This window comes from Canis lupus, chromosome 5 (assembly GCF_048164855.1).
Source record: "Canis lupus baileyi chromosome 5, mCanLup2.hap1, whole genome shotgun sequence".
Classification (NCBI taxonomy): Eukaryota; Metazoa; Chordata; class Mammalia; order Carnivora; family Canidae; genus Canis; species Canis lupus.
In genome coordinates, this window is record NC_132842.1 from 21,533,198 (window position 1) to 21,560,257 (window position 27,060).

The following is a 27,060-nucleotide window of genomic DNA, read 5'->3' on the forward strand; positions in this document are numbered from 1 at the left end:
AATAACGCGGCTGTGAATGTTTTTTTACAAGCACTTGTTTGAGTCCCTGTTTTCAATTCTTTTTGGTAAATACCTAGTACTGGAATTGCTGGTTCAGGTGACAATTGTCTGTGCAACTTTCTGGGGAAACTGCCTAGCTGTTTCCACAGCAGCTACACTGTTCTGCGTTCCCAGCAGTAGTATACAAGGGTTCCAAGTTTTTCCACATCTTTGCCATCACTGGTTATTTTCCTCTTTTCTTTTTATTGTTATTATAACTGTTCTAGTGAGTGCTAAGTGGTCTTTATGATCTTGATTTGCATTTCCCTTATTAGTGATGAAGGGTGTTGATCTTTGATTTTATATACTTTTTGGCCATATGTATATGTTCTTTGGAGAAATGTTTATTCAAGTCCTTTGCCTATTTTTGAGTTGAGTTGTTGGGTTTTTTTGTTGTTGTTATTGAATTGTGTTTTTAATATGTTCTGGTTTTAGGTACATACTGTATACTGTATACTTGTTTTATAGATCTGTCTTTCTCACGAGTAAGCTCTCTGAAGGCAGGATTTTTGTCTGTTTTGTCTGTTGCTGTTTTCCACTGCCTATAACAGTACCAGACACAGTGTTGGTGCTCAGTAAATTTTTGTTGAACACATGAATTGCAGAAAACACTGAAGATTTGTCTCATCAAAAACTGTGATATAACCATGGCTGGTATTTGAATAAGTGGGGAGATGGGGACTTAGGAATGCTAAGTTGTCTTTGATCATAAGAATTTAGTAGATCTTAAAGCTTATAAATCATGAAATAACAGTTAATTTATGCAGTATCTGTATGGAGACTAGAGCAGAAGGACTCGCTTTTGCTCTTCTGTTTGATCAACTTAAATACACATACAGATTTTCTCCGAATTAGTGAATAAAAACAACTTTGGTGAGAATTTGTAAATAAGCATTGTTACATACACATATACTCTATCATACTTAAAATCTATGCGCATGGTTTGAGGATGGGTAAGAAAATTGTTCCTATTCAGTGAAATAACTTTTAAGACTGTAAGTAATAAACTATAGTTTATTTTAAAAGAGGTCTAAAGTTTGTGATTCTAAATTTCAGTGCCATACTGTGTACTTAATAGTTATCCCTTGATATTTGATATGTCCAATAGTCAACTTTATTTTATTGGAACCTTCTTCCTGACCCATGGAGACTCAACACATTTTGTAGTATTGGAAGAGATTTTTCACAATTCAATTTTATCTGAAAATCAGTGATAAAAGTCAATTTAATAATTGACTTTTATGAGCAAGTAGAACTTCAGATTGATTATAACCATCTTTTTTTATCTTCTTTAAGTTTTTAAATTTAACTCTCCGCTGCTACCTTTTATAAGTCCTCTTCCATCTGGCATAAAAAAGTGATCTTTCTTATTAAACCTCTGTGTCTAGGAAATAGCAAAAATGACATTGGACTCTTGATTTATCTAGAGAATATGGTTGCAAAACATACATAGAAGCCATCCTGTGTAAGTGGCTGTTTTATACTTAATATCGAGGGGGAATGGCACATAACCTAACTGCAGGGATCATATAGGAACTCAGTCATCAAGCACCAGGGGTCCCAACAATACTGCAATAATGAGGATATGGGTGAGATAAAATGCAGTATGTAAATGGACTGACTTCTTCAAAGAAGGAAACTTAATTTCCATTAAGGAGGGTGGAGAATTCTCCAACTCATTTGAGCCATGACAGAATAAAATTTTCGTATCTGTACCTTGTGAGAAAGTATGCTTTGTAGGTAGGGTAGTAATGTTAAGTCATCTTACTAAACGTCATCATACCACGGTGCTTTTTTTTTTTTTTTTGATTCAAGTACCATGGTACTTTTGATAAACTGAAAATTTACTTGAGTAGTAGATGCTTGAATATAGAACCTATATTTTTAAACTTATCTTTCTTGAATTCTTTCCCTTAATTTAAAAAAATAGCTCTTATGGTTAAAACAAGCCTATAAAACATTTGTAACATTTCAAAGCATCTCTTAAAAGTCAGGTCTTTTCATACTGAAACATATATTTTAAATGCCCAAATTTCATCCGACGGAATGTTTGGGCAGTTGTCCACTTACCTTTTTCTTCTCCTCTAACCATCATTTTTCTCTCTTTTTTTTTTTTTTTTGTCTTCCTTTTTTATATTTTGGTTTTAAGATTAAATTATTCGGGTCATTTTGATAATTTTCTCTTGAATTGGAATTAATTATGAAATGTTTCGAGCAAATTCAAGGATGAGAGCTTTACATTTGAAATTATACATACGTACGATTAGAATTCTCATCTACATTTTATAGTCTGGGACCAGCGAAAAATAATCTCTCCAAAATTGTACGCTAGTAAGTGCCAAAGCCAGGATTCAAACTCCACAATCTTGTGACTCTGTAGTTTTTCACTACTTGTGTCCCATAGGATAACAAAAAAACAATTAGAATCGTATGTATAAAGTAGTAGACTTTTTTGTCTTGTTTTTATTGTGCATTTCAGTCTCTATAGGATAATAGCTTGCTGGTTCAATATAAAAATAGCTGGAACCCACCTATGTACATCTAGTTTCATCTTTGGAAGATCAGTGACTAATTTCCCTGGTAATCCATTTCATACTTTCTTTTGAAGTTGGAGGGATGAGTTTTACATCCCTTTTTGTTCTCTTTTATGGTTATAAAAAGGACTCTTTGTGAGTGTAGAGTATCACCGTTGACCTTTCCTGTGATAAAGCAGTTTTCCTTTTAGGTAAGAACACATGAAAACACATGACTGTTGAAACTAAGAATATATAAAGAAACTGAATGTAATGCAAAACATGTAGCTGTTCCTGCATGAGCTGACTGCTTTTACTGTAGTATCTGTTACTGAGAGTCTGCTGAGAATTCTTTATCCAGAGCAAGCTCTTTTGTGTGTTAATCCTTAAGTGTAACATTAGGAAGACCACTGCAATTAAGTGTTAGGTTTCTTTTTTTTTTTTTTTTTTTTTTTTACGTGTTTAAACCTGGATAGCTCTACTTGACTGTTAATAGATTTCTCTACATTGTCATAAACACAATTTTAAGAAGTAAAACAATGCTTTATAGACTTTATTTGTTAAAAAGAAAATTCGCCTCTGTGTATCTTACATTTTTGGGTAGAAATCGTGGACCTTGGGATGCAGGTAAATTCAAAGTCTGGCATTCTGCAACTCGTAGACAGTGTTGCAGTTTGGGTTTGCTTTATTAATGCAGTTTTCATCCCATCCATTTATCTTAAGTAAATTTGTGAGTTTATGCTTATGTTTCAGAATGTCATGCCTTCTCTCTTACAGAAAGGAAATGGATTTGAGACCTAAAGTATTTTTATACTTAAAGTCGTAACTTGTCATGTGTGCTTTTAACACCTATCCTCAAACATAAGAATAGCATCTGGTATTTGAACGACTTGGAAAATTTGGGTAGAAGTCTACATAAATTAACAATTTTCAGTTATAAAAATTAGTGAAAAAAACTGTGAATTTTTAACCACAAACTGTTTCCTAACTGCTTCACACACTTTGGAGGTACCTCTCATCAGCTATCTGTAGGGTTATGCCACGGATTTGTGCCCTCATAATAAAGCTTTTATTTTTAACTATTTTTATCAGAGACCTTTCAAAATGTATTATAAATATTCTTGCCTCTTTAAACAAAGTAACAATTAAATTGCTTTTATGTTTTAATACCTACTTCTTTGAATGCCCTTAGGCAGCCATTTCTGTGTCTGGTTTTTATAATTTTTAGGAATTTAATTTTTCTCTTCGTTAATCATGTCAGCCTGCTGACTGAAGGAAGTCCTTATTTCCCTTTCAATTTGTTTCTAATAATTTTTTGTTACAGTAGAACCCAAATAATTGTCCAAACAAGGTAAAATATTGTTGATAGAAAGGCCTATGGTTGTTTGTCATGAGTAAAGTCTGTGAGTTTTAATTGGAATCAGCACCACTGATGGGTCGACACCTCTAGGTGTCTGTCGTAATTGATGAAAATAATTGCAGTAAATACACTGGATAGCAGAATAGAGCATAAGCATTACATCACGTATGTAATGTATAATAGAGTTAACAAATTTGTGATTTTATTTATCTATGCTTTTATGTTACCCTCTGCCCAGAATGTAATCAAAATCCTGCTCATTATTCATGGCCCAGCCTTGACATCTTTTGTGTTTTGACTCCTGCTTCTTACTCCCTTGTTGCTCCTAAAATTTCTTCCCTCTTTCTACCTTCTTGTGATTGCTGATATGAACTGCAATTTACCTGTTTTCCCACAGGACCTAGTGTAGCTAACATTAGGCATTGTACTAAGTACTATTGAAATGCAAAGATGAATGATACATTGTAATAGTGTTCTATTTCCATTTACTCAGTGCTGCCTGTGTGAGGCATTAATACTAACCATCTTGCATGCATTCCTCATTTAACCCTCAGGGCACCCCTGCTAGGTAAGTGCTGTTCCTCATCTACATTTAATAGTCTGGGACCAGTGAAAAATAATCTCCCCACAGTTATATACTAGTGAGTGCCAAAGCCAGGATTCAAACTCCAATCTTCTGACTCCGTAGTCTTTTACTACTTCTGTCCCATAGGATAACAAAACAAAACAAATAATTACACAAGGGTGGAATAGAGACTGGAAGAGAGAAGTGGGTGCAGAGGATCAGATACTTGAATTAAAGAACATGATAAGTTTTGACTTAATACGAAATGAGGGCTATATTCTAGGATTGGAGAAAAGATTAGGCAAAAAGACAAGAGATGTGAGATGTGATCGTCCATGCTGTATTTGGGGAGTAGTAATTGGAGAGGCTGAACCATATTGGTTGTGTTAGAAGATTAAGGAGGTTGCAAAGGTTGGGATCAGATACAGGACTAGTTGGAATAATCGTTTATTCCCAGACCATCTTCATTATACTATGTTGCATGCTTCTCTCTCTCTCTCTCTCTTTTTTTTTTTTTTTTTGTTTGTTTACATGCTTCTCTTGATGTGGAAGACTTAACATGGATATGCAAGGCATGAAATATAAAGGATGTATGGAAGTAGAATAACTTTGATAATGAACAATAAGAACTTTTCTCTAAAGCTCTGATAAAACTTAGTATTAGAAATTTGAGTATTGTGACTACTTTTAATAGTCAAACCCTGTTGAAAATAATATAAAAGCAGGGCAGCCCGGGTGGCTCAGCAGTTTAGTACCGCCCTCAACCCAGGATCAAGTCCCACGTTGGGCTCCCTGCATGGAGCCTACTTCTTCTGCCTGTGTCTCTGCCTCTGTGTGTGTGTGTGTGTGTGTGTGTGTGTGTGTCTCATGAATAAATAAATAAAATCTTTAAAAAATAATAATATAAAAGGAGAAAGGATTTGGCGGTGGGGGTATGGTCAGGGTTGTCCCTTACTCTGCATTTGTACTAATGCAAGCATGCCAAGCTTAAGTTACATGGTGTTGTGTGAACTACAGTATAATGTTCATAAGTATTCATTTTCATATGAAACATAGAAAGTATATGTGGAGAGTCCCCTTTATGCAGCTTGTATTATTAAAATCAGCGTCAGTGGATAAATGTGAAGGGAAAGACCAGGAAAACATAGGCCAGCTATGAACACAAAGAGCAAATATACATGTGGCAGAAGCAGAATCAAGCCCCAGCCAGAATATTAGGTTTTAATTCCTTTTGCCAGCTTCCTGAAGTAACCCTGAAGCTTCAGTGGTTTATTCAGTAAGGAGACAGTGAGAGCAGTCCATCTCAGATAGGAGGGTTAGTGACCACTAGAATTGTTTAGATTTGCCTGCACGTGTTGGTGATTGAAAGCATTTCAACAAGGTGAGTTTTGCCATATTTAAATCCTCTATAGGGGCAGCCCCGGTGGCTCTGCGGTTTGGTGCCTGCCTTCAGCCCAGGGTGTGATCCTGGAGACCTGGGATCCAGTCCCACATCGGGCTCCCTGCATGGAGCCTGCTTCATGTCTGCATATTTCCTTCTCTGCCTGTGTCTCTGCCTCTCTCTTTCTCTCTGTCTCTTTCTCTGTCATGAATAAATAAATAAAATCTTAAAAATAAATAAATAAATCTTCTATAGACCATGCACCCTGTATTTACCTGTACTGGGTATACCACTCCTACCATATCCCTTCTCTCCAGGCACACTCTGAAGCTTATTTCTCTCTTAATTCACATGGTGGCTGCAGTTGTGTTCCATGTGCCTTCTTCATTCCCAGATCTGGACTGAAGGAGGGAGCATCCTATGAGGAATGTGCATTTCTCCTGGTAGAGGGAAGAGAGAAAGACACTTGGCAACCACAGGTGGTATTTAAAACTTCTAGGAGCTAGCAGAATGTCTCTTTTGCTTATATTGCTCTGGCCAAACCCCATGTCAATGACAGTAGGAAGTATACCCCTCCCAGAGAGGTACTTCACATCCTATAGCCACAGGCAGTGGCAAATAATCCTCCTACAAATCAAAGAGGTGCAAGAAATTGAGAACAATACCCTCTACCACCATTAGGTTACTTTGTGTCCAGATGATTTAACAGACTTTAAAATGATTCAAATGATACAGAATCTCTACTTAGAAATAAGGAGGAAAACAAAAAAAAAAAAAAAAAAGAAAAGAAATGAGGAATTTTCTATTTGATTTTTTATCTGGGTAGTCATTGAATATTACCTTTAATCAAAGAAATCAGAAAATCGATTTTCTTGAATCGTGTAGGTATTCATGTGCCTAGAGAGGAATGGCTTAGGTTTGCTGTTCTCTTAATGAAATTTGTTAGTTAAAAGGTCAACAGCTCTTCTCTGCCCAGTTCTTCAATATTAAGCAAGAGAATACAGAAAATGATTATAAATACACAGGAGATTCATTACTCAAAGTGGATGCCTTAGGCCTTAGGGATGAATGCTCTGGCAGGAATCAGGTGAGAAAGGCTGGAAGGATTATTAAGGGAAGTTGTATAGTTACAGTAATAGAAAAACCCATTCATCAGTATTAATAGTAGTAGTAGTAATGATTTTAATCATGTCCATTGCATATTTCCTCCTGCCTTATTTCTACTTGTACATTTAGAGTTTGTTTTTTTTTTTTTTTTTTTTTTTGGAGAGAAAGCCTTGAGGGGCTTTCCTTTGTGTTCCTTTCCTGATTTTGGTAAGGCAACACAAATCAGCGCTACATAACAGTGGGCTGTTGTGGAGATAGCTGGGGGCTTTTGCACATTTTAGGGGAAGTAATGGCAGACTAAGGAAAAAGACCACTGTCCTAAGCTACTACTTTCTTTTGTTGTGCATTACCTGAAGAATATTATGTACTTGAGAGCGTCTGGTAATTGATTTAAAGTCTGTTTCATAGTGATTTCCAAAATAAGTATAGTGAGTTTAAGAGTCATTATGAAATATAAAGTGATTTTAAAGCAAAACATTACTTAAGACTTAAAGGGAGATTATGTACCACGTTTTTCTTTTGAAGGGCCCTTCATGGCACTCAGATATGTTGTCTACAAGCTAAACTGTAATTTATATATGTGTGATCATTCCTGAAGTTAAAACTCTCAGAGGTTCTTTGATTACTGATGAGAGGAGATTGCTCTTGATAGTGATAAAAGGTATAATGAATAAACCTTAAAGACCTTTGCAGTAATGAGCTACTTATACCTACCCAATGAACTGAACACAGGCCTGCCTTATATTTCAGTAGGTGTTTAGAAGGATAGCTAATGTTACAACATTTTTAAAAGGTTTATGGTGAACAGCAAATAATTATAATAATAGTGCAGACAGAACTATGTGAAAAAGAGATATTTGTTTCATGACTGTAGGATATTAGATAGTCCCATTACAGCTTGGCTTTCTATTCCCCCTTCTCTTCTATATAGCACTTTGCCAGTTAGGAAAGTTGGTTGAGGAGAGATAATTTTAAAAGCTATATTGTTTAGCAATCCCTATTGGCCAGTAAATTGGCTAAATAAAAACTGTTCATTTTAACATCCCTCTGATAAAAGCATCTGATTTGTATTTGACCAAGTAGAGAACTACTTTTAGAGTGAAAAGTAGTTAGGTCGGGTCTAATTAGGTTTAGTATCTTTTCCCAGTGGCAGTACCTAAAAGAGTTTCAGATGCAGTACACATGGAAATTTTGTTCTATTTAATAAAGCTAGTGATGAAGAAAATAAAATGCTTACAGGTATCCTTGCTGACTTGGATAACTCAGAATTCTATCATTGAAAACTATAATTCACTGGTTTTCTGAGGGTAGGGGGTTGATACATGTTTGAATTTTATTTAGAAGGTAATTTTTTAAAGATAATTTTAATATTGTTCATCAAAATAAGCATATAGTTGCATATTTTTCTCTCTTCCATTAGACTGTGACCATAAATATACAGCCTAGGTATTTCTTTACTGCTTAATAGGCTTACTGGTATTCAGAAAGTTGTGGGTATACGGGTAGTTGTATACGGAAAATATATTAAATATGTAATCTAACAGCTATTGCTATAGGAAGTCTTGGAAATCTGAAGGGTAAAGTTCTCATTATTCCTCACACTATAGTATACATCTGTTACATGAGAGTTCTATTTTACTTCATCCTTTATGTTCAGCGAGAAAAATACAGCAGTTGTACCTCTCACTAAAATATTTTATCTTAAGATTGTAAAGGACACTTTCTCCATTGAATGAATTCTTTACTTCCCACTCAAACTGGCTATGCAAATATGAAATATATTTGACATATATTACCAAATTTACCACATGCATCATTCTGTTAAAGATCTTTAAACTAGGAATCTTGTTCAGAAGTGTTTAAAAACATTAAATAAATTGCTCAAAATTAGTGTTGGCATTTGTCATTTTAAATCATAAAGTTAAAAAGAGTTCAGCATGAAACACTTTAATGGAAATAGGCCTTTTTATACTTTCCCAGATTTCATCCATAAGCCTTTAAACATTACATGAATTTAAACAAGCTTTAACAAGAGATCATTTTCTATAATAATCTAAAAAGCATTGTAAACATTCAAAGTAGGCAAGCCAATAATCAATTTAGAAGACTGTGCTGGCTTTTATTTGTGGATGAAAACTTTTGGAATATTTTCATTAGAATTTAATTTTGGGGGAAAGGGGAACCCTTTGCTTTTTTCCCCTTCCCTCTAGCATAAACACATCTTAAAATTAGTGGTATGGTTAAAAACAATTAATTTCTAAGGAGTTTAGCAAATTAGCTATTAGTATATCCTTGGTACAAAAGGAGCAAAACAAGATTTTTTTAAAACAAAATCATTGATGACAAAATCTACTTTATTAGTAATGACCATTAGAGTTGCTGGTTTCATTATGTGGAACCTGACTGACTGGTGCCACTGGGTTGTATTTTGAAAGAAGAGGAATTTTCTGTTGAGGTAGTTCCCGTCTGGGTTGCTTGCTCACGTCCAGCGTTTTAAAGCTACGTGTTTCACACTTCTGAACTTCAGCCAGGAACTGGTCTAAATTCCTTTTCCGCAGTCTTCCATTCTGACATCTTTGAAGTAATCTGCTGTTGTCCATTTCCTTGTCGGTTCTCCAGCCCTGGCTGCCTCCAGTGCTCGGGTCCTGTTCCCACTAGCCTGTAAGCAGCTTGTGATCTGCAGGCATAGAGTGTTCATCGTGTGCTCAGCATTATGAGAGCTCCATGTTTCTACTTCGATATGTAACCATCACTTCCTAACCCCTAATGTTCAAAATCAAATTAATTCTTCCATCAATGCTGATTTCCCTTTCTCACTGCTGCTCTTCTCACAGTTCCAATCCCCTACCCACAGCTCTGCTAGTTCCTTTCTAGCTTGGATCCCCTGCCCTCTTTCTCTATGAGCAGAGAGCCAAAGTATCTTCTTTGTAAAACCTTACAAGGGACACCTTTATGTCCCCACATGTGTCAGAAAGAAGTCATGTTTAATAAGTGCCAGGGCACTTGGGGAAATATGTTCTTGACATTGTGGGGCAGCAAACTGGCCCAGAGGCCATATCAAGCCACCAACTATTTTTGTAAAATATTTATTGGAACACATCCACTCTCATTTGTTTATGTATTACTGTATTGTTTTGCTGCTGAGATCATATGGCCCTGTTTACACTCTGGCCCATTACAGAAAAATACGCCAGCCCCTGTTCTAAATGAACATCTGTTAAAGCAGAGTACACTAGGAGTTGTGCCCAAGCTTCAGATGATCTTCTATATCAGGCCAGCATATATAGCCTATTCAAACAAGAATAATATATTTCTAAAGCCAGGTTTTTGTATGTTCATAACTAGAGGTAGGAGATATACAGTGAATGTTTTCGTTATGTCTATTTTAATTTTCTATGTTAGCATAGTATATTATTTATTTATAGCTCTTAGAACTTAGAGATAAGGCATCAGGTAGTTCACTTTCAGTTCTTTTACATGCTTGCATTTTCTGACATCTTTAATGCAGCTCTATCTTCTCTCCTCAGCCAGAATTTCAGTGACAAGTCCCCAGATTCCTACAGCCATTCTAAGGGGAAGAATCACAAAGAACTGGGGTTGGAAATAGTTAAGGAAAGCTTACAGTGAACTACATGGAGCAACTTTTGCCATTACAGTTTGGAAGTGATCATCGCAGCTACCATTATTATGGCCCCAGTGTTAGTAATTGCTCCCTAAATTGGAGAGCTGACACTGCAATCCTAGTGTCAATACAAAGTTAACTATAGAGCTAAGTAAGGCTGTACTGGTGATGTGATACATTATAAAAAGGGAAGAATTTCTAAGAAATATTGTTCTAAACAATATTTGGCTAAATAAATACAACCCAAGAATCTGGTAATATCAACCCAAATTACAAATGCATTCTTCCTTTGACCCAGCAATCCTACTGTGGTGCTCTGTCCTACAGATAAAACTGCACATGTGTGAAATTACATGATCAGATATATTTGGTCCAGCACTGTTTAATACATGAAAGATTAGACACTAACTGGGTATCCAGTGGTGAAGGACTGGATCATAAAATCAGAAAGGTAAAAAAAAAAAAAAAAAAAAATCAGGTATTTGAAAGGCCAGGTGAAAACATGCCACTTGACAGGCAATTATTTGCAAAGTAATACTGAAAATGCAGGGAAAGGAGAACCTAAAAACTGCTATCAAGAGGTACTAAATGGGAAAAAATTGAATATTACCATATTTTACTGTGTTATCAAATAGCACTTTTTTACTTCAATACATGAAACGTGTAAGGGTTTGCATATATTGTTTCCCATTCCCATTTGGCTTATGTTCCCAAATAAACTGAGTCACCTAGTCTAATGATAAGAACCTATGCTAATTAATTCTTATACTTTGTTCCTCCTTCTCTAACATAAAGTGGGGGCAATGATTAGGACAAAAGTTATTTATAAAAATTTATTTTTCCACAGAGGAACAGCATTTCAAATTGTATTTAACAACTTTATCCTAAACTTATTACAGAGATTTCAAGAAGGTAAAAGGAGGTACTTAGAAACTTGTTCTCTGATAAGGTTTGTGTGAGTGAATATAATTACAGACAAAAGCTCAGGCCAGTGTTAGGAATAGCCAAGCCCAGATTCCAGATATCTGTCAGTCAGGTAAAATTGCACAACAGCTCAACTACGTGGAGTAAAGGTTTGTGGAAAGTCTGAGATAACGCTAAATTTTGTGATTATTTTTTATAAATTGTAATATTGCTGCCAAGAAATTAATCATGATACAGAATTAGTTTTATGGGGCAAGAATTCTGCTTTCTAGATGTTTCCTCTGAGTTAAGAAAAAACGCTGGACGTGCAAAACTTGATGATCTGTGGCTAGGTATTGCCATTATATGCTTACTAAAGTCATAAATACCAAATGCATTTCTCTGTAATCGTTTGCTGTCCTATATATCTCTGGATTTAATTTTTAAATATTCAAAAAGTAGATATATTCTAAGTTATATTTCTTTTTATTTGAACAATGATATAAAGCAAAAGTGTAAGTCATTAGTTTTTGCAGGTTGCACTTTTATAGTAATTACATAATATTAAGACTTTTCAAGTTTTTTTTTTTAAGATTTTATTTATTTATTTATTTATGAGAGACACACAGAGAGAGAGAGAGAGAGAGAAAGATGCAGACACAGGCAGAGAGAGAAGCAGGCTCCATGCAGGAAGCCCGATATGGGACTCGATCCCAGGACTCCAGGATCACAACCTGGGCCGAAGGCAGACACTTAACCGCTGAGCCACCCAGGCGTGTTTTCATATAAAGATTCAGTATCATATTCACAACTGTTGCCCATGGTTGTGGTAGTATTCCCATTTTTCAAATGTATAGTTAAGGCCCAGAGAGTTTGTAACTTAGTCACACACATCTGATAGAAATATGACTCAAAATCTTCTGATTCCCCATGTCCTAATTCCTCACCATAGCCTCGTATTTGTTCTGTTTATTTTTAAGATGATGATATTATTGTAGCTGGTTGATAGCATGCTTCTTATCTTTTCAGGATATGGCTTTAGTTGCTCCTGAGGCTCCTTCAGAACAAGCCAGGAGAGTTTTTCAAACCTATGATCCAGAAGGTAAAAGATTTTTATCATTTTATTATCATTGATTTAGTGTTTTAGATTTTTTTTTTTTTTAAGATTTTATTTATTTATTCATGAGAGACACAGAGAGAGAGGCAGAGACACAGGCAGAGGGAGAAGCAGGCTCCATGCAGGGAGCCCAACGTGGGACTCGATCCCAGGTCTCCAGGATCACGCCCTGGGCCAAAGGCGGCGCTAAACCGCTGGTCCACCCAGGCTGCCTGGTGTTTTAGATCTTTAAATAATTTGAAATGTGATTGATAAACCTGAGTTTTACTCAAAAGCATTTTTGGATTATTGAATGAAGTGTAGGTTGCACTTCTTGAAAATTTTAAATGGGAAATGTGACAATGAGAACAAATAAGGATGCCTAAGTGATTGTCAGATTCTCACATGGCATAAGATTTGTAGGTTTCTTGAGATAACAAAGTTAGAGTTGCTTGAATCTTGACCTCTGATAGTCTGGGTTAAACAGGAAAATACCACCTTCTAGATAAGTGTTTTAAAAAGTTATTCCTTTATTCTGTTATTCAAATTAATATTAAAAAGTCTTCCAAAATACTTTTTTAAAAACCAAAATATAATTGACAAGTATTCTGTAAATTTAAGGTATACAAAGTGTTGCTTTGATAATTTATATATTGCAAAATGATAACTGCAGTAGGGTTAGCTAACACCTGTCATGTCACATAATTACCGTTTTTCTGTGGTGAGAACAATTAAGATCTAGTTCTTATCAACTTTGAAGTCTATAGTACAGTATTTTATACTATAATCACCATGCCGTGCATTAGCTCTCCAGAGCTTATTTATATACTAGTTGCAGGTAACATCTTAAACATCTCCCAGTTAACCTACCTCCCCAGCCCCTGGTAACCACCATTCTACTTTTTGTTTCCAAATTCAGCCTTTCTAGATCCCACATACAAGTGATGTTGTGCAGTGTTTCTTTTTCCCTTAGTGTAATGCCCTCAAGGTCCATCCATGTTTTTTCAGAAGGTAGGATTTCCTTTGTTAGCATAGCTGATCACTATTCCATTGTATAAAAACATCTTCTTTATCCATTTATCCATTGATGGACATTTTGTTTTCATATCTTGGCTGTTGAGAACAATCCTGCAGTGACTGGGGTAGCACAGATCTATCTTCACACTAGTGATTTCAGTACCTTTAGATAATACCAGTAGGATTGCTACATCATATGGTAGTTCTGCTTTCAGTGTTTTGATGAATTTTTGTATATGTTTTCCTTAATAGATGTACCATTTTATATTTTCGCCAACAGTGTATAATAGTGCTCTTTTCTCCATATACTATCAACATTTATCTTTTGTCCTTTGGATAAAAGCCATCCTAATGGGTGTGAGGGATGCCTTATTGTAGTTTTGATTTGCACTTTACTGATGATTAATGATATTAAGTGTCTTTTCATATGCCTATTGGCTGTTTGTATGTTACATCTATTCAGACTGAGCGCCCTTTTTCAATTGGATTATCTTCTTCCTCTTCTTTTTTTTTTTTTTTTTTCTTTTTGCTACTCTGTGAATTCTTAATGTGTTTTGGGTGTTAACTCCTTATGAGATAGTTTGGGAAGATTTTCTCCCATTCTGTAGGTTGCCTTTTTAATTTATTATTTCCTTTGCTATGCAGAGGCTCCTTAATTTAATACAGCCCCACTTGTTTATTTTAGGGTTATTTTTGCCTGTGTTTTGGTGTCTTATCCAAGAAATCATTGCTAAGACCAATGATACTGATCTTTTTTCCAGTGTTTTCTTAAAGGAATTTTACAGTTTCAGGTCTTACATTTAAGTCTCTGATCCATTTCTTTTTCTTTTTTTTTTTTTTAATGATCCATTTCAAGTTAATTTTTGTAAGTGGTGTAAGGAGTCTAGTCTCATTCCATTTCATAGCCATCTCATATGGATATCCCATTTTTCCAACACCATTTATTGAAGAGACTATGCTTTCTTCAGTGTGTGTTTGTGGCATCTTTGTCAAAAGTTAGTTGACCATGTATGAATGGGGTTATATCTGGGCTCTGTTCTGCTGAACTGGTCTATGTGCCTGTTTTATTTCAGAACCATACTCTTTTTATTATTATAGCTGTGTAATACTGGTTGAAAATCAGATAGTATGACGCCTCTGGCTTTATTTCTTTCTCAGGATTGCTTTGGGTGTGCAGTCTTCCGTGGTTCCAGACTATCTTTCTATTTGTGAAAAATTTCTTTAAAATGTTGATAGGGATTGCATTGAATCTGTATGTCACTTTGGTTACTATGGACATTTGCACAATATTCTTCCAATCCAAGTATACAGGATATGTTCCATTATGTCATCTTTGATCTCTCATCAATGTCTTACTTTTTGGTCTATAGGTCTTACATCTCCATCGTTAAACTTATTCCTAAATAATTCATTGTTCCAGTGCTATTGTAAATGGATTGCTTTCACTGGTGTATACAAATGCAACTGGTATCAGTATGTTGATTTTACATCGTGCATATTTTCTGAAACCATTTATTAGTTCTGACAGTGTTTTAAGGGAGTCTTTTGGGTTTTAAATATGTAAGAAATTATGTCATCTATATATGCTTTTTCTTTTTCTTTTTCTTTTTCTTTTTTTTTTTTTAAGATTTTATTCATTTATTCATGAGAGACACAGAGAAAGAGAGGCAGAGACACAGGCAGAGGGAGAAGCAGGCTCCATGCAGGGAGCCCGATGTTGGACTCGATCCCGGGTCTCCAGGATCACGCCCTGGGCTGCAGGCAGCACCAAACCGCTAAGCCACCAGCGCTGCCCACCTTTTCTTTTTCTTAACCAGTTGATATGGCTAGGATTTCAGTACTGTGGTAACTAGAAATGACAGGCATTCCTATCTTTTTTTTTTTCTGATCTTAGAGGAAAAAGACTTTTTTTTGTCATAGAGTATGATAATAACTTGTAGGTTTGTCATATATGCCCCTTATTACACTAAGGAACATTGCATCTGTGTGAAAATTTTTTTGTTTTTAATTGTGAAAGGATTTGTATTATGTTAAATGCATTTTCTGCATATTGAGATGATACTTTATTTCATCTTATTAATGTGACATATACCGCATTTATTGATTTTTGTGTGTCGAACCATCCTTGCATCCTGGAATAAATCCTACTTGATCATAGTGTATGATCTTTTTAATGTGCTATGGGTTTGGTTTACTAATATTTTGTTGATAATTTTTGCATCTACATTAATCAGGGAGATTAACCTATAGTTTTCTTTCTGGTAGTGTCATTACCTGGCTTTGGTAGCAGGATGATGCCAGCCCCATCATATGGTTTAGGAGTGTACCCTCACCTTCAGTTTTTTGGTACAGTTTGAAAGGAACTGGCATTAATTCTTAAGTGTTTGGTAGAAATCATCTGTTCCTGGGCTTTTGTTTGTTAAGAGGTTTTAGATTACTTTGTCAATCTCCTTTTTGTTACTCACCTGTTAAGATTTTGTGTCTTCATGATTCTGTCTTGGTAGGTTGTATATTTCTAGAAATTAGTTCATTTCTTCTAAGTGGTCCAATTTGTTAGTGTATGATTGTTCATAGTAGCCACTTCTAATACTTTTATGTTTCTGTGGCATCAGTTTTAACATTTCCTCTTTCATTTCTGACTTTGAGCCCTCTCTTGTTCTTGGTGTGTACAGCTAGAGCCTTGTCTTTTTTTTTTCAAAAACAAGCTCTTAGTTTCATTGATCTTTTCTTTTGCTTTTCTGGTCTCTATTTCATTTGTTTCCATTCTGATCTTTGTTATTTCCTTCTTTCTGCTAACTATGGACTTAGTTTGTTTTCTAGTTTCTTGAGGTATGAGATTGAAATCTTAAACTTCTCTTAAAACTGCTTTTGCAGTATCCCATAGGTCTTGATATGTTGTGCTTCCATTTTCATTTGTTTGACAGTATTTCTTGATTTTCCTTTGAGTTATTTGACCCATTCATTGTTCATGAATCGCCATATATCTGTGAATTTTCCAACTTTCCCTCTGTTACTGATTTCTAGTTTCATACCTTGGTGGTCAGAAAAGACACTTATTATGATCTTAGTCTACTAAGCTTGATAAAACATTTTTGTGATCTATCATGTGATCTATCCCGAATATTCCAAGTGCATTTAAGAATATCCATGCTGTGCTTTGAATGGAATATTCTACATATGTCTAAAGTGTCATTTAAGTCCATTGTTTGCTTATTGATTTTCTGCATCAATCATCTGTCTATTGTTAAAGTGGGGTATTGAGTTCCTCTGTTATTTCAGTGCTATCCAAAATTCTCCCCCATGGATTAATGTGTCTAATATATTCAGGTCCTCCAATATATGGTGCATAAAGATTTATAATTGTTATATTCTCCTGATGAATTGATCCCTTTGTCATTTAATGACCTTCTTTTATCCTGTTACAGGTTTTGGCTTAAAATCTTGTTTTGCCTGATATAATTACCCCTGTTCTCTTTGGTTTCCCATTTGCATGGAAAATTTTTTTTGATCCTCTGAGAGTCCTTCAAGTTGAAGTGAGTCTTTTGTAGGCAGCATATATTTGGGTTTTGTTTTTTATCCATGTAGCCACTCTGTCTTTTCATTGGAGAATTTAAACCATTTAATGTTTGAGTAATTATTGGTAGGTAAGTACATACTGTTGCCATATTTTGAATTGCTTTCTGACTACAGTTCTGTAGTTCCTTTCTTCACTTGCTGTTTTGGTGAATTGATTTTATAGCAGTATGCTTGGATTCTTCATCGTTTATTGTAGATTTTTGCTCTGTGATTACTTTGAGGCCTTTAAGCTGATAACAATTTAACTTCAGTTACATCAAAAAGTCCTACCCCCATTCATGTGCCCTACCCATAATTTATTTTGATGTCCCAATATGCATTTCTTTATATAGTATATTAACATATCATAGCTATAATTATTTTTAACACTTTTGCCTCCTAACCTATATGCTAGAATTCAAAGTGATTTACACACCATCACAGAATCAGAACATTTTGTTTTGTTTGTCCATTGAGATATAATTGACATATAAGAGGTGTACAGCATAATGACTGAGTATATTGTGAAATGATCACAGTAAGTCAGGTTAACATCCATTTGCCATACAGTTTTCTTTTTCTTGTGGTGAGAAATTTTAAGGTCTATTCTCTGAGCACCTTTAAAACATGCAATACAATATTACCTCTAATCACCCTACTGTTGTAGTTGTTTATGTATGTTGTATATTAACCCTTTATCAGATACATCACTTGCAAATATTTTCGCCCATTTGATAGGTTGCCTTTTCGTTTTGTTGATCGTTTTCTTTGCTGTATAGCTTTAGTTTTTTGTATTTTTGCTTCTGTTGCCTTTCCTTTAGTGATAGTTGACAGTTTTACTTTATCCTTTCCCACTTGGATGCCTTTTCTTTTTCTTGCCTAATTGCTTGGCTATAACTTCTAATACTATGTTGAATAAAAATGGTGAGAGTGGACATCCTTGTTCCTGATCTTAGAGGAAAACGTTTCAGCTTTTCACTTTTGAGTGTGATGATAGCTGTGGGCTTGTCAAATACAACCTTTATTATGTTGGGTGATTCCCTTTATATCTACTATGTTGAGAGTTTTCATCATGAATAGATGTTCAGTTTTGTCAAAGGCTTTTTCTGCATCCTTTGAGATGATCATATGATTTTCTTATCTTTCATTCTGTTAACATGGCATATTGTATTGATTGGTGGATATCACACCATGCTTACATCCCTAGAATAAATCCCACTTGATTGTGGTATATGATACCTTTACTGTATTGTTGAATTTGGTTTGCCAATACTTTGAAAATTTTGCATCTGTGTTTATGAGGGATATCAGCCTGCAATTTTCCTTTCTTGTGCCATTTTTGTCTAGTTTGGGTATCAGAATAATCATGGCTTTCTGAAAAGAGTTTGGGAATATTCCTGCCTCTTCTGTTTTTGTAAGAGTCTGAGAAGAATTGGTATGTATTCTTTTAATGTATTTAGAATGAAGCCAGAAGGTCCTGGACTTTTGTTTGTTGACAGGTTTTTTTGATTACTGATTCAGTTCCCTTACAATTGATCTCTTGTAGGTGTCTAGAAATTTATCAATTTCTTATCTAGTTATCTAGTTATTTAGTATGTAATTGTTAATAGTCTCTTCTGATCATTTGTATTTTCTATGATCATGGTATCAGGTGTCCTATCTTCTGAGTCATCTCTTATTTTCTTGGTGCATCTAGTTAAAGGTTTCTCAATTCTGTTTTCAAAAAACACCTCTTGGAGACTAAAAAAAACATCAAACTATTTCATTTCTTTCCACTCTGATCCTTGTTCTTTGTTTCCCTTTCATTAATTTGGTGCTTCACTTATTCTTTTCTTTCCAGTTCCTTGAGCTATTTGACATAAACAAGCTTCTATTACACTTCCAATTGGGGGTTTTGAATATGACTATATATTCACTTTTACCAGTGAATTTTATGTTTATTTAAAATAGTTTTCAGGTTACTAATTTAGCATCCTTTCATTTCAGCTTTTAAAACCCAAGTACTTCTTGAGGGTAGACTCATGGTGATAAATTCCCTCAACTTTTGTCTATCTAGGAATATGTTAACCCAGCAAAATTGTCATTCAGAAAGGAAGGAGAGAGTAAGTATTCTTTGTTGACAGGTTTTTCTCTTGAGCACAAGCTCTCTTGGCCTGCAAGGTTTCTGCAGAGAATGCTGCCACTAGCCTCATTGAGATTCCATTGTAGGAGTCTTTTTTTTTTTTCTGTTGCTGCTTTCAAATATCTCTTGGTTTTTTTGTTGTTGTTGTTGTTTTGTTTTGTTTTTTAGAGCTTGATTACAGTAATATGTCTTGGTGAAGATCTTTCAGGATCTTTCAGCTTCATGTACCTGGATGGCCATTGCTCTCCCCAGATTTGGAAAGTTTTCAGTTCTTTCCCTGCTCTCTTTTCCTTCTAGGACTTCCCTAATGCAAATATTGATTTTCTTGTTGATGCCCAACAGCTCTCTTAGGCCTTCTCATTCCTTTTCATTCTAATTTCTTCATTTTCCTTTGACTTGATAATTTTGAGGGTTTTTTTTTTAATATGTATGTATTTATTTATTAATTTATACATGAGAGACAAAGAGACAAAAACACGGGCAGAGAGAGAGAGGCAGGCAAGGAGCCTGATGCGGGACTCGATGCCAGGACCCCAGGATCACACCCTGAGCCGAAGGCAGATGCACAACTCCTGAGCCACCCTGGCATTCTGATAATATAGAATTCTTTTGCCTAATTGAGCCTATTGTTCAAGCTCCTTGTTGCTTTTTCCATATCGTTGATTGTGGTGTTAAGGTCCAGATTTTTAGTTCCTTATGATTTCTACTTCTTTGAACTTTTTTGGTCACATACTGTTTTCTTAAATTCATTGCGTTTTCTGAATGCTCTTGAACTTTGAGGAATTTCCTTGAAACACTTATTTTGAGCTCTTTTTCAAATAACTTATGGATAATCATTTCTCTGTTGTCAGTTACTGGAAAATTACACTGTTCCTTAAACAATACTATTTTTGTGGGGTGTTATCTTCTTCATTTTTCTGGTGGCTTTGCATGTCTGTGCCATTGAGGTTGTAGTCACCTTTTCCCACCTTGTTGGACTGGCTTCACTGGGAGAAAGAATTTACCTGGAAGTGGCTTCAAGGGCATCAGCTAGGTGGGATACAGCATCTTTTATTTTGGGGAAGGCACAGTCTTTGTGCAGCTTCATCAGCTGAGTTTGACATTGAGCATAGTGTGGGGATCTTCTATGGCTAAGACTGTATAGTTCCTACAGGTGGCAGTGGCTGGTAACACTATTGCAGTCCTCAGAGGCTGGGTCTGCTGGGATATTCCTGTTCTTCCCTTTTGCCTGTGGGTGGAAGTTCTTGCTGAGGTTATTTTCTGCTCTTTGCCTTGTACACTGGCACTCAGAGCATTACTCAGAGTGTCACAGAGTTCAAGATCAGGCACATGGGGAACTATCATAGTTCCTGGGGCACAGATGCACTTGCAGCTGTGACACTGGTGTCTGCAGTATACACGTGTGCAGATCTCCTGTAGAACTGGGCTTTAGAAGCTCACCATAGTGACTGGCTGGTGTGGGTCACACAGCAGTGGCAGGGGCCTCGGGCTGGTATCATGTAGTAGCAGCACAGCCTTCATATGTCTCAACTCGGCTCAGAAGGCAGTCACAGGCTGGCAGCACAATCTCATTGGTAGCCTATTAAAATAAAGCTCTATGTCAGGACCTGGGGAACTGAGCTCAGAGCAGTGGCAGCACATCCCCAAGAATGATGGTTCAGAACTGTGATACAAGATGCCTGAGTGTGAAGGCATTGGTAGCCCTTCCCAGCCATGATGTGCCAGATGGTGCCAGTCTGGGAGACCCAAGATGGAGCACAGACCTCTAGCTGCTCTAATCCCACATACAGTAGAATGCTGTGGTGCCTCCCCTCTCAGGGAGTGAGACAGCAGTCACGGAGTTCTCACTGCAGCAATAGCTCTGGGCAGCTACATCAGCTTGAATCAGCATTGGTGAGGACTGGCAAAGGCTGCAAATGTCCACAGGGGTGAGGTTCCTGGGGTTCTTCTGTTTTCCCTTATGCCATATGGTGAACTGTCTCTGAGAGGATCCCTCCAGGTATAAGAGAAATTATCATCATGATTTTCTTTGAACTTGTGCTTTTCCACCTAGGAGTTTCAGTTCGCATATACATCACTGCAGTGTCCATATCTTTAGCTAGGTTGGTTTGATCAACCTTGGATTTATATATAACTAAAACCAAGTGATGCCTGAAATACTATTCTAAATTACAATATAGGAAAACCTACATTGTTGAATCAGTAAAGTCCTTTTGAACTCCTAAATGGATTCAGATTTTTTATCTTGAAATTTTTTACTCTTGGGGATCTATTTTTTTCTTAACACTTAGTAACAGTATAGTTTTAGGCTAGTTGCTTTTGGGTCTATAAATCTGTTTTCCTATCAAATGAGAATAACTTATCTATTTCTTAGAAGCATCATGAGGATTAATAATGTGGAAAGAACCTTGCCCAGTGCTTAACATAGTTACTTTATAAATGGGCGTTCCTTTCTCTATATACCTCAACTGGTTTGTCACTGCAGTGACTTGACTTTGAGTTAGCTTCTTCCACAACTTAAGAAATATACTAGTTTATTTTCTCTTGGACTTAATCATCATCAGTTTTCAAAAATGTATCATTCTAAATCTTTTAGTTGGAAAAAAAAATCTTTAGTTGGGCAGTAAAACTGAATGACCTCTTTCCCCCACTATTGAATGAAATTAAACTGAACTAAGTAAGGCTAATGAATAATCCCAAATTCAGAAATGAAAATAAACACCAAAAAAAAAAAAAAAAAGAAAATAAACACCAATATGTGTGCTCATAACCTAAAAAGAATCAGATAGCTGACATATACAAAGCGTTACACATGAGCTTTAGAGCAAATTCATAGTTCTATTTTTTTGTATCCCTTTTATGGGGGAAAGTATTTGGATATGTATGTCATATTCAGGGACTTTTTTTTTTTACAAGTTTTAAAAATAAAATTTTAGAAGTAGGTTATAAGGTAGATTGATGTGACCAAAGATATGAAACAAAAGAATATTAGAATATTTTGAGGTATCAGAAACTCAGCTGGCTGCCCAGGAAGCAGGACCTGCACATCGGAGTGCCCACAGTGGGGGCTGCTTAGCCCCAGCAGCAGGGCATATGTAACCCACCCAGGGGCCACCCAGGAGCTCCTTGTTCTGCTGAACAGGAGGGAATTGGACCACAACACCACTACTTTCAAGAGCAGAAGGTATAGATGACCTTACCAACTGCATAGAAACAATTGAGGAAAGAGGACTATCTCCCAAATGAAAGAACAAGATAAAACTACAGAAAAAGAGCTAAACAGAATGGAGGTAAGCAATCTACCTGATAAAGAATTCAAAACAATGTTCATAAAGATACTAACGGAACTTTAGAGAGGAGTGGGTGAAATTTGTGGAAACTTCATCAAAGAGATAGAAATTATTAAAAAAAAAAAAAAAAAAAAACCCACAGGAGATGCAGTAACTAAAATGAAAAAAATGAAAAATACACCAGAGAGAATTAATGTAAGAACGGATCAGCAGTCTGGAGGACAGTAATAAAAAAGCAACAATGCTGAATAGCAAAAAAAATTAAAAAGTGAGGCTGGGTTAGGAGACCATCATCAGCCATAGTAGTAATCTCATTGTAGCGGCCCCAGAAGGAGAGAAACACGGAGGAAAAACCTACTTGAAGAATTAACAGCTGAAAATCTACCTAATATGGAGAGGGAAACACACATCCAGGTCCAGAAAGCACAGCGATCCCCAAACAAGATGAACCCACAGAGATCTACAACAAGAATGTAATAGAGAATCTGAGAAGCAAGAGGAAATGGAAGCAGTTGCATACAAGGGGAACCCTATAAGGCTATCAGCTCATTTTTTCAGCACAAACTTTGCAGGCCCGAAGGGAGTGGCTTAATATATTCAAGCTGAAAGGAAAAAACTTAGACCCAAGAATACTCAACCCAGCAAGGCTATCATTAAGAATTAAAGAAAAGATACAGTTTCCCACACCAACCAAAGTTAAAGTCATTCCTCACCATTAACCAGCCTTACAAGAAATGTTAAAGGGACTCCTTTAAGTGGAAAAAGGCCACAACTAGAAGAAAATTAGGAAAGGAAAAAGTTTCATTAGTAAACACAAAGACTATAGTCAGATGTCTTCCTAAACTGCTAAATATAGTAATGTTGGTATCAGCCTAGATTCAAATCCCACCTCTTATTTACTCAGTTGTGTGACGTTGGGCAAGTTCCTAATCTGATTTCTCCTCCCTAAAACGGACTTACTATCTACTTTACATGGTTATTCAAGAATAAATTGACCACGTCATTGTTAGAAAAAGGTGGCACAGAGCTTATTCAATTTTCTTCAGGATGCTGAATTCTACGTAGATGGTAGTTGAAATGATAGACAGATTTGTGTATTACACACAATGGGATTTGTTTTGTTTTTCTCTTGTTCTTTCTTCTCCCTCACCCCTCCCCTGATAAAATTACAAGCAACCCGGTTTGGGCAAAGGATATACATTTATATTTTTTTAAAAGAGCACTTTAAATGCTATTTCTTTTAAGTCAATAAGATATATTGACAGCCATCTTTTGCCTGATTATAATGTGCATTTGTGCAACCTTTGAGAATATTCATCAGTCATCCGAAAGTGCCTTTTGTTCAATTCAGTTTTCTTTCTTTCCCTTAAATGGTAACATTTTCATCTTGCTGCTTCCCTTCTTGCCCTGTGGTCACTGCCATTCTTCCCTTGCTGTCCCATGGTCAGCGCTGTTTCTTGTAGGCCACCCCCGCCGTAGTTTCTCTGAGTCCTGCCACCCTGTTTTGTAGCTTTTCTATCCTGTAATACAAGTGGTTCTGCAGCACAAGCATAAATTAACTACTCTTTTGTTTACAAAGCTTTTTTGTTTTTTTGTTCTTTTTGGGTTTTGGGGGGTTTTAAGATATTTATTTATTCATGAGAGACACAGAGAGAGAGAGGCAGAGACATAGGCAGAGGGAGAAGCAGGCTCCATGCAGGAAGCCCAGTGCAGCACTCGATCCTGGGACTCTTGGGACGATGTCCTGAGCCAAAAGCAGATGCTCAACCACTGAGCCACCCAGGCATCCCTACAAAGCTTTTTTGGTTGAACCACGGTGCCTGAAATGGAGTACCTTGTTGGAACGTGAAGTTAGGACTAGCTGGCATAACTGTAACATAGGTCCTTGGGCAGCCAGTTGTGTCAAGCCTGGTGCTAGCCTGAGGCTATGGAATCCTTAAGATGCAGGAGCCCACATCTACTGGGGAATCAGATGATATACTAAGGCAAAGAGGCCAAGGAACGCTGAAACATGGAAATGTCGAAGGATAAAAGTTGCATACTTTTTTCTATGGGTTATATTAAATTGCAGCCATACATTATTAATTTTTAATAATAAGATTAGGTAAAGTATAATACAACATTTAGTAAAAAGGAGTTTATTATTTGACTGAAACAAATGACATTAAATCACCTAGATCTCAATTTTATTCTCTATTCCCAAGGAACTTGACTTTCTTATACCTACTACAGTTCTAAGTGCTGCCATGCTCCCACCACCACCACCTGTACCCCCATCTCCTCACAAGTTGTCTCCTGCCTCCTCTGTAAATTCCTGGGATTTACTTTCCTCCTGCAGCACAGTTTCACTAGTGACAAGACTTGCTGGGCTCTCCCTATTATTCCCTTGTCTTTTAGAACAGAAACCATGAATTCGGTGCCAATGGTGAGCTTATCAGGAAATTACTTTACTGTAACTTTGGCTCTCCTTTATCAGCACTTTTTTACATTGAGTTATTCCTTCTCTGCCACTTGACACTTTTTACAATCTGTTGATTTAAAACTTATTTTTAAAACACAGCTTTTCCCCCTTTCAAGCATTTTAAAACACATTGTAACTGCATTTGAATATTTACATGGTAACTGCTTGAGATCACAACTGGCATCCCCTTTTGTACTCTTTCCCCCCCTCCCTCCCCCGCTATTCCCCATTCTGAGCTTTAAAGCCTCTGGAAATCTGTTTATGTTCATCTGGTTAAGTTATCAATGTGTCCAAGCTCTAGAGCACTACCTAGGTCTGCATGACTGGTCAGCAAATGGTCCTCACTGGTATTTCTTCTGCTCTTGGTACCAAGGTATCATGGTATCTCTACTTCCATCGTCTCTCAGGAATTCGTTGTTTAACTACTAGATATCCTAAGCTTCATCTACTTTCAGACTTTTTAAAGAATTTGTCTGATACTTTATTTGGTATGATTCAAGAATAAAGTAACATCAAAATTGCCTCTTCTGATCAGGGGTATAGTAAAAGTCTTTGGTATATTATGAACATTGCATTACAGTCTAATTTTAAAATACTGTCTACATTTTGTGCATAATCACTGGGTTGGTAGTTATTGTCGTTCTACAGAATGTCTGTGCTTAAGATACTCATAGGTATCTTAAAAATATGTTGGAATGTTTATGCTTGAGGTTAATCATGTTTGAGTGAAGAAGGTTGTTTTCCTCATTGCTGTTTGCGTACTTTGTATGGCCAGTTAGCTTCTTCTGGGGGTGGAAGCTGAGTCTCTACTTATGTTAAGAGATCAGACTGTTTCTATCAGGTGGATATACATGATAACCCCCAAAACAAGAAAACCAGTGCAGAGAATTGTGCCTGTCATCTCGTGGCCAAAGAGTGTTGAGGTTTTAGCTGTGACTTAACTAAACAAATGAATTTTCTACCTTCTAAACTGATCAAAGTTAGGCTTACAAAGCTTGAATATTTTCACAGGTACCTGTAAACAAGTTCTTTACTCTCTGTGCCTCAAAGTATTGGTAACTGGAAAATTTGGTATTAAGCCTTCACTTTTAAAAATTGTACATTTTTAATTATCTCCAATGATTCTTTGCCTTTTTGTCAAGTCCAGTTTTTCTTCAAATGAGAAAGCATCTGCTTACAAGGTTTAAGACTTTAAAACCTTAACTTCTTTATATCCTTTCTGCTAGAGTACTTGCTACATCCCAAAAGAACAACTCCATTTTATTCTGGATTATAGAAGCTTGTACATCTTGTTCTCCATGACAAGACTTTGTTTTTAAATTATCTAATTCCTGAAAAGGATATTGTTACAAAGTTGATTTAAAGCTGAAACAGTCTCCAGGAATGAGTAAATGGGTAAAGAAACTCAGGCATTGCACATTTAAGGGAATGAATTTGCTTGTTAAAACTGATTTCAATGGCCCTACACGCCTTTTTTTGTGTGTCAAGTGCTATTGCATCATCCAAGCTTGGGCCCTTTCCCAATGCTATTTCCTCAGCAAGCCCAAGAAAAGGAATATTTTCCATAAACTAGTCTTCATCAACCCTTTGATTCTGTTCTGAATTTCAACTTTTGAATTTTTCCCATTAAATCCATGGCTTTTATTTAAATCAAGTTCTTTATAGGGGTAGCTCATGTCTTATACTATCAGATAGCATAATAACATAATAACAGCACATAATAAACATTCTCTCAAAAAGAACATTATCATTGACATTATAATTAAAGGAATTTGTTGGTAAAGACTTACTCTAATTCAATTTGTTAAAGGGAATCTAAAGGTTCACATTTTTAATCAAAGATATACCTAACTTGCTAAATAATTATCACTTTAAATAGAAAAACACTTTTATCATTGAAATATATAAGCCTGTTTAAGGAGTAATTTGACTTTAAATCTGTGCCTCTGTTCCCAAGAAAACTAAAAGAAGAGAGCATCTAATAATAGGCACAGTTGCCTCTTAGGTGATTTTTTTCATAGCATTTCTT

General features: G+C 36.1%; 1 protein-coding gene across 4 annotated transcripts in view; it reads left to right on the forward strand.

The window, feature by feature from the left end:
* The window catches only part of MINDY3 (MINDY lysine 48 deubiquitinase 3), an 84,071-nt gene that overhangs the window by 48,578 nt on the left and 8,433 nt on the right, over window positions 1-27,060 (forward strand). For all 4 annotated transcript variants that reach the window (XM_072825687.1, XM_072825688.1, XM_072825689.1 and 1 more), the window contains one exon: window positions 12,520-12,592. In XM_072825687.1, the coding sequence (XP_072681788.1) occupies window positions 12,520-12,592 (73 nt within the window). The remainder of the gene's footprint in view (window positions 1-12,519; window positions 12,593-27,060) is intronic.